The sequence below is a fragment of the Ranitomeya variabilis genome, chromosome 3, assembly GCF_051348905.1.
Source record: "Ranitomeya variabilis isolate aRanVar5 chromosome 3, aRanVar5.hap1, whole genome shotgun sequence".
Lineage (NCBI taxonomy): Eukaryota > Metazoa > Chordata > Amphibia > Anura > Dendrobatidae > Ranitomeya > Ranitomeya variabilis.
Genome location: NC_135234.1, coordinates 378,668,245 through 378,680,968, shown reverse-complemented (window position 1 = coordinate 378,680,968; position 12,724 = coordinate 378,668,245). Strand labels below are relative to the sequence as shown.

At 45.1% G+C, this 12,724-nt stretch overlaps 1 protein-coding gene across 1 annotated transcript; it reads right to left on the bottom strand.

The window, feature by feature from the left end:
• Window positions 1–512: 512 nt before the first annotated feature.
• Window positions 513–1,631, bottom strand: LOC143818249 (oligodendrocyte transcription factor 3-like). The gene has a single exon (XM_077299605.1). It carries the CDS (start codon window positions 1,519–1,521, stop codon window positions 889–891), a length of 633 nt encoding a protein of 210 aa, XP_077155720.1. The 5' UTR covers window positions 1,522–1,631; the 3' UTR covers window positions 513–888.
• Window positions 1,632–12,724: the final 11,093 nt, after the last annotated feature.

Sequence of the window (12,724 nt, the reverse complement as noted above, 5' to 3'; positions counted from 1 at the left end):
ACAAAAACAATAAAAAAGTAAAATGTTAACAAAGGTAAGCAAAACACGTTTTCGGACCCATACTAGTTAATATATTCATTAACTAGTTGAATATATTAAACCTGAGGATAGTCCTGGTATAGGGACAAAAACATGTTAGCTTAAAGTATATTAATTTTTTTTTAATTCTTTTTCATTGTTTTTGTAATTTACCACTGTTTTATTGTGGTTTTAGCACACCAGTAATAAAAGTGGTTTTAATCAGACAGTGCCATTGGACTTCCAATTTTTCTGTCTACTGCAGTCTATAGTGGTTATTGCATATTGCTAGAACATTAGCAGAATAGCATTATCCATGCCTAAATAAATCAGCCTAGAATTTAGGAGATATTGATTTTAAAAGAGTAAGTTTAAAATTTTAATATTTTTCTATCTACCGGCTAACACGATACAAAGAAATATTTTTCCTGTAATATATCTTATCAGAGAAATCTGCTTCTTTTTGATCAGTTACTCTCAATACGTGGGTAAAATCTGTCTTCAGTGCCGACTGATTTTCTCATTACTGAGATATGATGAGATGACAGTTGCTGTTCATAAATTTCTATTCGGAAGGAGTAAGAGGTACTAGCGGTAGACTCAGACATTCTGCTGCAAATTCACCTAAATGAGAGTTACACTTTAAAGTGGATGGCCAGAAATACCAAGGAGACCAAAATAGAGACTTTACAAATTGTATTTCTCTGTAGTTTAAAATGACTAAATCTATGAAAAGTATGCAATAAGCTTTTGTACAGCAAAACAGATCAGCATGAATATTTTCACAAAAGATAAATCATAATTGTAATGTGAATTGTCTTCAGACTTGATATGACTTCAGTTATATACATACAGATATTTAATGGGTCCTTATTTTCCATGTCTTGAGGCTGGCAGAGAAGAAGCAGTTCTTGACAGAAGTGGAAATTGCTGACACGTGGCACAAGAGCAGAAAAGTCCTGAAATTTGGTGAGAAGCAAGAACAGGGTTGTGATGGACATCTTGGGTCAATAATCCCATGTAACTGCTAACATTTGAGGATGGCAAAGTTTGTAAGACATGGGGTAGTGGAGTCACATGCTGGGGATGCAAAGAACTTGCACAGCTGGGTAGACGGTGGGCACAATAAACATCAGTCATGAGTTTTTTCATCTCCTCCAGAGAGTTGGATAACATAAGGATGTAGTTGCGAGCAAGCAGTAGAGTTGAAATCTTAGAGAGCTTACGCACTGATGGTCCATGGGAATATGGCATGACTTCACGCAGGCCATCCATTGCTTGGTTTAGGTCGTGCATTCGTTGACGCTCACGACTATTCACCTTTAAGCGAAGCACATGTGGATTTTCTTCACTATCTCTTCTGCAGGATCTTATTTTTCCTCGAGATGGCCTTTTTTGTCCTTGGCACAGTTTCGGGAACATTTGACAAGACTTTATGGTGATGATGTCTTTTCTCTCCAGCTCTGGTGAGGAGGATCTATTGGACAAACTGTCTGTATCCATTAGTGGCAGCGATTAGTAAGTAAATGCTGAGGTTAATGGCTTGAAGAAAGCTAGGTCAGGTGCAAAATGAATTGCAAATGTCTTAAGAGGCCAGCCTGTTCTTCAGAAGAAACCCCCGTGCTCACTAACCCTCTGGTTGTATTGGGGGTCCCTGCAGTGCCTGAGTCATTTATACACTACAGTGCACAAAGGACACAAAGAAAGAAAATAGGAGGTGTAACTCAGTTACAAGCAGACTGTAATGCCAGTGGTTAACATTTAGCTCAACTTTTATATATTAACCTAGTCACTAACATTTCTGTGATGTAAACGTTCTATTCACCATTTTAAAGTCATACAAAGACTATTCAGATAAATAATCAGAATTTGCAAGTTTATTGGGACTTTGCTCAATATTAAGAAATTGATTAAAAGCTAAACTGATTAATACCTAACTTACAGTGGGTACAGAAAGTATTCAGACCCCTTTAAATTTTTCACTGTTTGTTTCATTGCAGCCATTTGGTAAATTCAAAAAGGTCGTTTTTTTTCTCATTAATTTACAATCTGCTCTCCATCTTGACTGAAAAAATCCCCAGAAATATAGACATTTTTGCTAATTAATTAAAAAAGAAAAACTGAAATAACACATAGTCATAAATATTCAGATCCTTTGCTCAGTATTAAGTAGAAGCACCCTTTGAGCTAGTACAGCCATGAGTCTTCTTGGGAATGATGCAACAAGTTTTTCACACCTGGATTTGGGGATCCTCTGCCATTCTTCCTTGCAGATCCTCTCCAGTTCCGTCAGGTTGGATGGTGAACGTTGGTGGATAGCCATTTTCAGGTCTCTCAGGAGAAGCTCAATTGGGTTTAGGTCAGGGCTCTGGCTGGGCCAGTCAAGAATAGTCACAGAGTTGTTCTGAAGCCACACCTTTGTTATTTTAGCTGTGATCTTAGGGTCATTGTCTTGTTGGAAGGTGAAACTTTGGCCAAGTCTGAGGTCCAGGGCACTCTGGAAGAGGTTTTCATCCAGGATATCTCTGTACTTGGCCGCAGTCATGTTTCCTTCAATGACAACCAGTCATCCTGTCCCTGCAGCTGAAAAACACCCCCATAGCATGATGCTGCCACCACCATGTTTCACTGTTGGGATTGTATTGGGCAGGTGATGAGCAGTGCCTGGCTTTCTCCACACATATCGCTTAGAATTAACACCAAAAAGGTCTATCTTCGTCTCATCGGACCAGAGAATCTTATTTCCCATAGCCTGGGAGTCCTTCATGTGTTTTTTAGCAAACTCTATGTGGGCTTTCACATGTCTTGCACTGAGGAGAGGCTTCCGTCGGGCCACTCTGCCATAAAAGCCCGACTGGTGGAGGGCTGCAGTGATAGTTGACTTTGTGGAACTTTCTCTCATCTCCCTACTGCATCTCTGGAGCTCAGTCACAGTGATCTTGGGGTTCTTCTTTACGTCTCTCACCTAAGCTCTTCTCCCACAATTACTCAGTTTGGCTGGACGGTCATTTCTAGGAAGACTTCTGGTGGTCCCAAACTTCTTCCATTTAAGGATTGTGTAGAGTACTGTGCTCTTAGGAACCTTGGGTACTGCAGAAATTCTGTTGTAACCTTGGCCAGATCTGTTGCCTTTCCACAATTCTGTCTCCTAGCTCCTTGGCCAGTTCCTTTGACCTCATGATTCTCATTTGGTCTCACATGCACTGTGAGGTCTTATATAGACAGGTGTGTGCCTTTCCAAATCAAGTCCTATCAGTTTAATTAAACACAGGTGGACTCAAATGAAGGAGTAGAACCATCTCAAGGAGGATCACAAGGACAGCATGTGATTTAAATATGAGTGGATGAGCAAAGGGTCTGAATACTTATAACCTGTGATATTTCAGTTTTTCTATTTTAATAATTTTGCAAACATTTCTACATTTCTGTTTTTCTTTTAGTCAAGATGGGGTGCAGAGTGTACATTAATGATAATTTTTTTTTTATTTACCAAATCACTGCAATGAAACAAAGAGTGAAAAATGTAAAGGGGTCTGAATACTTTCCGTACACACTGTACACTATTATCACTGTCCCCAGTGGGGCTCCCTATCTAAATTCCCAATCAGTATGTCTTTGTGTGGGAGGAAACCGGAGAACCCAGAAGAAACCCACACAAACATGGGGAGAACATACAAACTCCTTGCAGATGTTGTCCTTGGTGGAATTTGAACTGCATAGAATTTGCAGTGCTAACCACTGAGCCACTGTGCTGCTCATAGTACATAAAAGTCACTGACACTTTCCTGACACAATAACCGCAGAGCTCAAAATCCCGTCTGGCAATAAATGTATCACAAAATCTGGTAGCTTCTTCTAATGGGTTTCCTTGTCTGAGAATCTGCATGCAAGCCTTATATCGCCAAGTGTCAAATAGAGGGATGTAAAATAAGTTGACACTGGGCTCTCGAGCAGTGGAAACGAGTTCTGTGGAGGGACTAATCACACTTCTCATGGACGAGTCTTAGTTTAGTAAATGCCAGGAGAACGTTACCTGCCTGACAGCATTGTGAAAATTGTAAAGTTTGGTGGAGGAAGCATAATGCCATGGGATTGATTTTGACTGGTTGGCCTAGGTCCCTTAATTCCAGTGAAGGGAAATCTTAATGCTTCAGCATACCAAGACATTTTTGTGTGGCCCTTTCTGCTCCAGCATGGCTGAGCCCAAGATAACAGAGCTAGGTCCATAAACATATGGTTGGGTGAGCTTGGTGTGGAAAAACTTGATTAGCCACACAGAGCCCTGACCTCAAACACATTGAACACCTTTGGTATGAAACTGAGTCACCCGCCAGTGCCTGGGGTACTCGGCACCGGGTCCGGTCGCAGTTAAAGGGGTGGTCACGGTGGCAGTGATCCGGTCCGTGCCCTGGGCACTCAATTAAAGGGGAAGGTCTTTAAGGGGATTTGTAATAAAGTTTGATTGTGACGCCACCTGTGGCATTCGGTCAGTAGGGACCGACGCTGCTTAAAAGGGTCCTCTGGGGTGATTGTGGAGCGCCCCCAGATGCAGGGCCGCGGGGTACTCGGTACCGGGCCTCTCTGTCTCGGTCCTGGGGTTGTCACGGTGACTAGGCTCGGTCCGTGACCCTGCTAAGGGGCGTCCAATGAAAGGTGGGATGGTGGTGCGTGGTGCAAGGCGCGATGAATTACGAGGACACAGGGTTGCAGTCTCCTTACCTCTTTACTGAAGGCTTCAGGATCCGCAATCCAGAGCACTGCTAACAGGGCTGGCTGAGACCGGCCGGTCCAAAGGCACATCCAGAGTTCCCTTTGCAGGTGGAAATCAGTGCCTACCTTCTAGCGCCCGTGTGTTGTAGTACCTCCCTGCTGAGCACCACGGGATAGTCCTCACAACTGTTGTGTCTGTTTCTGATGTTCTTTCCCACAACTCGTATCTGTTCTGATGTTCTTCTCCGTCCCCCAGATGATATTGATAGGACGCACCCGTATGACGGGTAGGCCTGGAGTTCTTCCGGGACCCTAGCGTCGCCCCTCTCCCACAATTGCCCCCTATGTCTGCTTAGGTGATTTTAGGTGAGACAGCCAACCTATAATTAACTGTCCTGCCGCTGTTTGAAGTATTGCTTGGAGCCTAATACTTCCTCGGCGTTCCTGCCACCGGCTACGTGCCTCAGTAGGATGTTGCCACGATCTTAAGGCACGACTCCTACTGGCTTTATCTCCTTTTTGCTGCAATCTCGTTTCTCACTTCTCCACAGTAAACCTTGCTTCGTTTCCTTTCTTAGGATGCCACCGCAACGGGTGCAGGCGTGGCTCCGTAACGTTCTGTTCTGTTCGCTAGGCCACTGTCAGGATCCCACCCCTGACAGAGACCCCCCTGAATCTTCCCCTGCAACACCCTCTGCCACAGGATGTTGCCTGGATCCAACCCAGTCAGCTTCTGACTAACATTCTGTCCGGCCCCCAGTTTTACCAGATTGTGAGGAGTGGCCTAATACATAGAACCCTTTGCTCCCCCTGGTGGCCAGAGTGTGACGTGTAATGTGTGACTGTGATACCTGGTCAGGTGAACTCCTTAAGTGCCATCAGACGTACCATCACTCCCCTTAGTGGCGGAGCGTCAGTACTGCAACGACCAGGACTCTGGGGCGCTGCACTCCCCCCCGGTTAAATCCAGTACTCCCGGGCTGGGAAGAAAGCAACAATACATGTCAGCAAAAGACATACAAAATTTTGAAATGCAATGAACAAGTAAATATAACAGTGCTTCCCTTTATGGGAGGTGAGGACTCTTGAACGTTACAAACAAAACATGGTTAAATATTTTTTAAATAACATACTATAAATAACTTCTATTACCCAGCCGGGTATTCTACTAGGTGCAAATTCTGAACAATAATTTAACTTTTCCTTTAAGGGCGTATAAGCTGAACCCACTAAAGGCTTACTATAAAACTCTAAAATATAAATTAACTTTTTTTTTTTTTCTTTATTTCTCTCTTCTAAGTGCAACACTCTTCTTTTTACTCTCTGATTTTTCATATGCAGGACCGCCTGTCTATCTGCCCAGGCCTACTGCCTCTTTTCTTAGTACAGGATCACTGAGCCATCTCTCTATGGCTCTCAGGAGGACTCACTAACTAACCCCTACGGGTTTACTTTATTGAAACTCGGCTTTCAACTCTTTCCTGTCCTCATTCTCTAGTAACATTATTAAACATTCTCTATAACTGTCTAGCTAACTACATACTACTTCTATGTAAAACATTATTACTATCTACTTTCTTTAAGGCAACATTATACTTTAAGTGCAACTGGTGAACGTTCCCTTTAAGGGGGAACCAAGTCTCCTTGAGGTAATGCAGACTCTCTCTATCTGCAAGTCCGGTTAAGGCAAGAGCTTCCATGCTGTACTCAGGAACAGTCTCTTCAAAAAGCTCTTTTGTAAAACCAGTAAAGGGCACCCTTAAGAAGGTGCGAACTATTTACAATACAGTTTGTGAACCATTCACCGTCCATGATTCGGCAGTCTTTGTAACCAATGATGAACAAAAAGCAAAAATAAAATAAAACAAGAGCAAAAATAAAAAGCAATAGGGATCCCGGGTAAACAAAGGGATCCCTTTAAGAATAACCCATGTCGGGTATTAGCAGCAAAAAGCAGGGAAACAAACAGTTAACTATTTACAGTTTCAGAGAATTAGGATCTTACTCTGGTTCTGGCGGCCTCCACCGGGGCTTTACCTGACAGGTGGCCCTCTGCGGCCCAGGCAGGCTTGACTCCAAGTCTACTCCCAGTGCCAGGTACACTCCATGGTTTTGGGTCTTCTGCACGACCAAGTCCTGCGCCGCGATGAGTGTCTGCGTGGGCCGGTGGATGATGCTGGCGGCGGCAGAGGCTGCTGCAGCCGCTTCGGCGGCAAGCTCCTCCCCCTCGGTTCTGGATACTGCCAGGACGGCTGTACAGCGCTGCATGTCCCGGGCCCACCAACTTCTGCCCTTGAGATGCCGGCGATACGTCACCACATCTCCCGGCTTCAAGAGGGACTTGGCGCCGTCTCCACACAGGCAGGGCTCCACCTCGTCCCGGGTGATGCGAACCCTCAGGGCCGCTCCAATTTCTTGGACGAAGCCCTTCCCTTCCTGGGGCTGGTAGACAATCACAACGCCCCATTTCGGCAAGGAGCTGTCCAGCAGCTCACCTCGCGCTTTCCGCTCCACTTCTCGCTGGAACTCCGCGATGAGGTGGTTCCGATATTCTCCCCAAGGGAAGGGCCTGAGGTCATCCCCCCCGGTAATTTGGGGTCAGGCGGCGGGGACGCCGGGGCACCAGCGGTCGCGGTGGTGACGGGGTCAGGTGCGGAGGTGAGGCGCCCTCCCCGGGAGTCGCGGCACTGTGTACCCTCGCTCGAGGTAACTCCTTCGGCGCCACTCCACTCTCCGCAGTGAGGCGTACGGGCTGGGGACCGTTCAGGCATGGGATGCCCCATCGACAGCGCCCGCGGGTCGAAATCCTCCAACGAGGGTGTCCGTCCGCTGTTCCCCTCTGAGCCTCTTCCTCCATTGTGCTCCTTTCCTCTAAGCTCCTCCACTATTCAACCCTTCAGGTTATCTCTCTTTCCAGAGGCTGCAGCTCCCACGTGGCTGCTCAGCCTCTCTGTCTGCTCCAGACGTCCTTCTCCTATCTCTCCCTCCTGGAGACTAACTAGCTCCTCCTCCAGACCAGGATACCTATAGCTAAGGCAAGCTCCCCTGAATCCGGGTCAGAGCTCCCCTTTCTGGCCTGGATTCGGAATGTGTTGAATGTGAGTGCCTTCCCTGGTCAAGAGAATCCTCCTTGCCTCCAAGCATGTTATCATCCTCCCCGAAGGGAAGGCAACATCACTGTAACAACCAGTTACCTGGGGTGTTACAAAACAGATTGGAGATTGCAATCCAGAACCTCTTCTGGTGCAGCATCAGTCACAAATGCTCCTGATCAAATATTCCAAAATCTTGTTGAAAGCTTTCCTACAAGAGTGGAATCTGTTACACCTTCAACAGGGGGTGAGGGAGTAACAACATATTGATACCTATGGATTTAGAATGAGATGTCATAAAATGACTTGTAGGTGTAAATGTGTAGATGTCTCAACACTTTTATCCATATAGTATATAATAGTATGAATAGAGGTGAGTGAAGCTGAGCTTAAAAGTTCTGGGTTTGTACCAGACAGTTAGTGTCCGGAGCTAAATGCTGAACACGGACTTCTCTCGAAAGTCCGTTGCAATGTTCTGGAAGTCCGGGAGGAGAAAGAATTTTCCAGATGGAAAGTTCAGGTCTCTATTGTTTTCAAATGGGTTCGGGTTCAAGTTCGGGTACCGTTCTGGTACTCAAACCGAACTCTGGAATAAAGTTTGGGTTAGGTACCAGAACCTGGACTTCCTCAGGTCCACTCATGCTTATCTATGAAGTATAATAAAATATAATAATACAGACTAAGTGAAATTTTATCAATCTCTATGCTAAGGACATTCATCCAGAACTGTGCACTGTTAATAATTGTAGCTTGTATATTGCAACTTAAAAGTTTATCACATACAAATAATATGGATTACCCTCCCTTTAACAGACCACTAAATATGCATTAAACAATAACATTAACTCAATGTTCATGGTTATTATAAGAAAAGTTTTAACGTGTCTATTCTTTTGCCATTCAGTGCATCTATGCTTTAAAAGAACTATTAGGTCTCTCTTCTTATAATGTGTGTGCAGCGCCCCAGAGTCCTGGTCGTTACAGTAATGTCGCTCTTCCACCAGGGGGAGTGATATTACGTCTGATGGTACTAAAGGCATTCACCTTGCCAGGTATCACAGTCACACACTACACTTCACACTCCAGTCCACCCGGGGGAGCATTGCTTCTATCTATTAGGGCACTCCTCACACACGGGTAAAACTGGTGGGTTGGATAGGAAGTCAGAGAGAAGCAGACTGGGCTTCGACCTGATAACATCGAGTCGGAAGCTACCTGGGTGAGACCCAGAGAGGACCTGTCAGGCAGACAGGGGGAGAAGGAGGAACATCTGAGCTGCAGACAGAGGTCAAGCACGAGATAGAACGTTACGGAGCTGCGCCTGCACTATATTGCGGCAGCATCCTAAGAAAGGGCACGAAGCAAAGAATATTGTGGAGAGTGAGCAACGAAGTCACAGCACAAGGAGATAATACCGGGATGAGTTATACCCCGAGAAAGGCAGCCGCCTTCTGAGGCGCGTAGCCGGTGGCCGGAACACCGAGGGAGTAATTGACTCTACGTATTACTTCAGAGACCGGCAGGACAGTTAATTCCAAGTTAGCTGCCCGACCTAAATACCTAAGAAGACACGGAGGCAAATTGTGGGAGAGGGGTGTCTCTAGGGTCCCTATAAATAAGCTCCAGGCCTACCCCGTCATACGGGTTGTCCTATCCATACCATCTGGGGGACAGAGAGAGAGAACATCAGAAACATTCATGAAAGTTGTGAGGACTATCCCGTGGTGCTCAGCAGGGAGGTACTACAACACACAGGCGCTAGTAGGAAGGCTACTGATTTCCACCTGAACAAGGGAACTCTGGATGTGCCTTCGGACCGGCTGGACTCTGCCTGCCCTGTGAACGGTACTCTGGACTGTGGACCCTGAAGTCTTCAGTAAAAGGTAAAGAGACTGCAACCTTTGTGTCCTCGTTATTCATAGCGCCTTACATCATTCACCATCACCACCTACATATCTGGGAAGCCCTGGGTACATACTTCACCTGTGGGAAGGTATACCATCTAGCTGCCATTCGATAACCCCAGCGGACCCCTAAGCAGCGTCGGTCACCCTGACCGAATACCACAGGTGGCGTCACGAACACCGTACAAACTTCACCTTTAATTGGACGCCTGTTATGATTTTCCCAATGGCAGGGAAATCAAAATAACAACGGACTAGCTCTCGGGTGATGGGAACTAAAGTGACCGTGACCTGAACCTGACACGACACTGGAAGTAGCCGGGGAGTGTTTCCTACGATGCCCTAGACACCACGCGCCAGCCGGAGATCTAACTACCCCTATCAGAGGAATATACAGGCCTGCCTTACCTCCAGAGATGAACCCCAAAAGGAGATAGCAGCCCCCCACAAATATTGACGGTGAGTCAAGAGGAAAAGACATACGTAGGATGAACAGCAGATTTAGCACAGTGAGGTCCGCTTACTAGATAGCAGAAGTACAGGAAAGAGTCACTTCACGGTCAACTTCAAAACACTACTCAAAAACACCATCCTGAAATTACTTTAAAACTCCAGTGACAACTCATGCCACTGGAGTGGCAATTTCAGTCCACGAGAGCTTCCAGCTACAGAGAGTCACATTGCAAATAGCTGGACAAAAATAGCATAAACTAGAAACAAAATTCAACTTAGCTGAACAGGATCTTGAGGCAGGAGAATGCAACAGAATGCTACTGATACATTGTTGGCCGGCATCAGACCAGCAGCCAAGCAGCCTTAAATAGGAAACTCCCCTAATGGGTGTCAACAGGTGATCACGGATAGAAGAAGGCAAATAAGTGACACTACCATAAAACACCACCGGGGGAGCCCACAAACAGAATTCACAACAGACGCCCCTCAGAAGGGCCACGGACCGGGTCGGGCCACCGTGACATCCCCAGAACCGAGAGAGGGATAGGCCCGGTACCGAGTACCCCATTGCCCTTACACGTGGGGGCGCTCCATGTGCATCTCCTAGAAAGTGTGCCCATCAATGCCAAGAGGAAGGCATTTCAAGTTTACTTTAGGCAGAGATATTTGTATTCATTCGTTCCTGTGCATGCTTCTTTACTGAGGGTGTGGGGAGACGGACCTAAGACACTTTTATTGTTGCATGGGTCAGGGGAAGTGTCTAATGATGATTTGATTTACAGCGATACAGAACGTCACAGTAGAGGGATGGCGTATGTTCATTTGAAGTACATTAAGGGCTTGTAGCATTGTTTCCAAGTGCAACTGAGCAGAAACTTTTTAATGGGGGGAAGTAACTGTGTTCCCATCGTAAATAGATGCATTGTATTGTAGTATAAAAGGCAGAGAAGCAGTTGGACTACTACAAAAAGGTGAAGGCAATGCTGTGGAAAACAGAAGTGAAAGAAAATGTCATAAAAAATAACAGACTGGTGAATCTAAAGTCTGCAGCTTATAAAAGCTCAAGGACCCATACACATTAAAATAAAGTAAGCCACAAGTGCCACTTTCGGAAGAATTGTTTTACTGTAATGTATATGTATATTCACCACCATGATCTCAATTTAAACTCCCAATTTTTATTTTCTCCAGACAGATAAGTTGCTGCTATGCTCATCTAATCTAAATGCTAATAATCCACAAATACATATCCATAAAATTGCTCTTTTCCGATCATCAAACAATGCATTGATGTCTCCCAGGACAGGGAAGGGGTTTGAAAGGATCCACCATTGTATCTGAATGAAGGTTATGTCCTGGGAGACATCAATGCGGGTGAGACCTTTGCAGTTTGCCTAATATGCCTATTGTTTAAATGGTATCAATCCCCTGAGATACTTAAAGGGGAAGGTGGTGACTGTAAATCTTTGAGTATGCACTTATTATGTAGATAGTCGCATCATAAAGTAACACCATATGTTTTTTGACACTGCTGACACTGTAGACCTTATCATCTGTTTAACCCTAAGGGATAACGTATGGGGTTTTTGATGAGGGTCCTATTTGTATTCGGACCCAAGAGTAAACATAGGGTCCTTATACATGTTCAGGTCACTCCTATTGTAGTACAATCATACTGCGGACTCATTTTCTTTGAGTGTTGTATAAAGTACGGGAGTTTGACCACTCAAATATGTGGAGGTTGCACTGAAGGGACATAATCTGAGGCAGACATTCCCCTACAACTCTGTCCCATATGAAATTATCTATTCCCCATGTGAGTGAATCTTTGTACAAATTGGCAAGGGAGGGGTAAATACACTGTGTTCCAAATTATTATGCACATAGAGTTTAGGAGTGATAAGGATAGAATTTTTTTGTTTGTCATTTAAACTCATTGATGGTGATGTGTGTCAGGGCTCTTTATATCACTGAAAGCAATTGCAGATACCTGTGCAAATTAGTTTGGCAGGTGTGTCCAAATAAAGGCAAGACTACTTAAGAAGGCTGTTCCACATTATTAAGCAGCCTACATTTTTTGCCAAAATGGGAAAGAAAAAGGATGTGTCGGCTGCTGAGAAGCAACAAATTGTGGAGTATTTAGGTCAAGGCATGACTACAATCAACATTGCCAAGACACGTAATCGTGATCATCGCACAATCAAGAAGTATGTAGCTGATTTCCAGCACACACGTGTGCGTGCTGATAAGGAAAAATTGAGGACTCTTTCCAACAGGCAATTGCGTAAGGTTAAAAGAGCAGCTGCAAAAATGCCTTGTCATAGCAGCAGACAAGTTTTTGAAGCTGCTGGTGCCTCCAACGTCCCCAGAACAACAAGATGCAGAGTCCTTCAGAGGTTTGCAGCTGTGCGTAAGCCATCCTGTTGACCACCTCTATCCACTGCAACAAGCAGAAACGGCTCCAGTGGGCCAAACGATACATGAAGACTGACTTCCAAACTGTTTTGTTCACCGATGAGTGCCGTGCAACGCTCGATGGTCCAGATG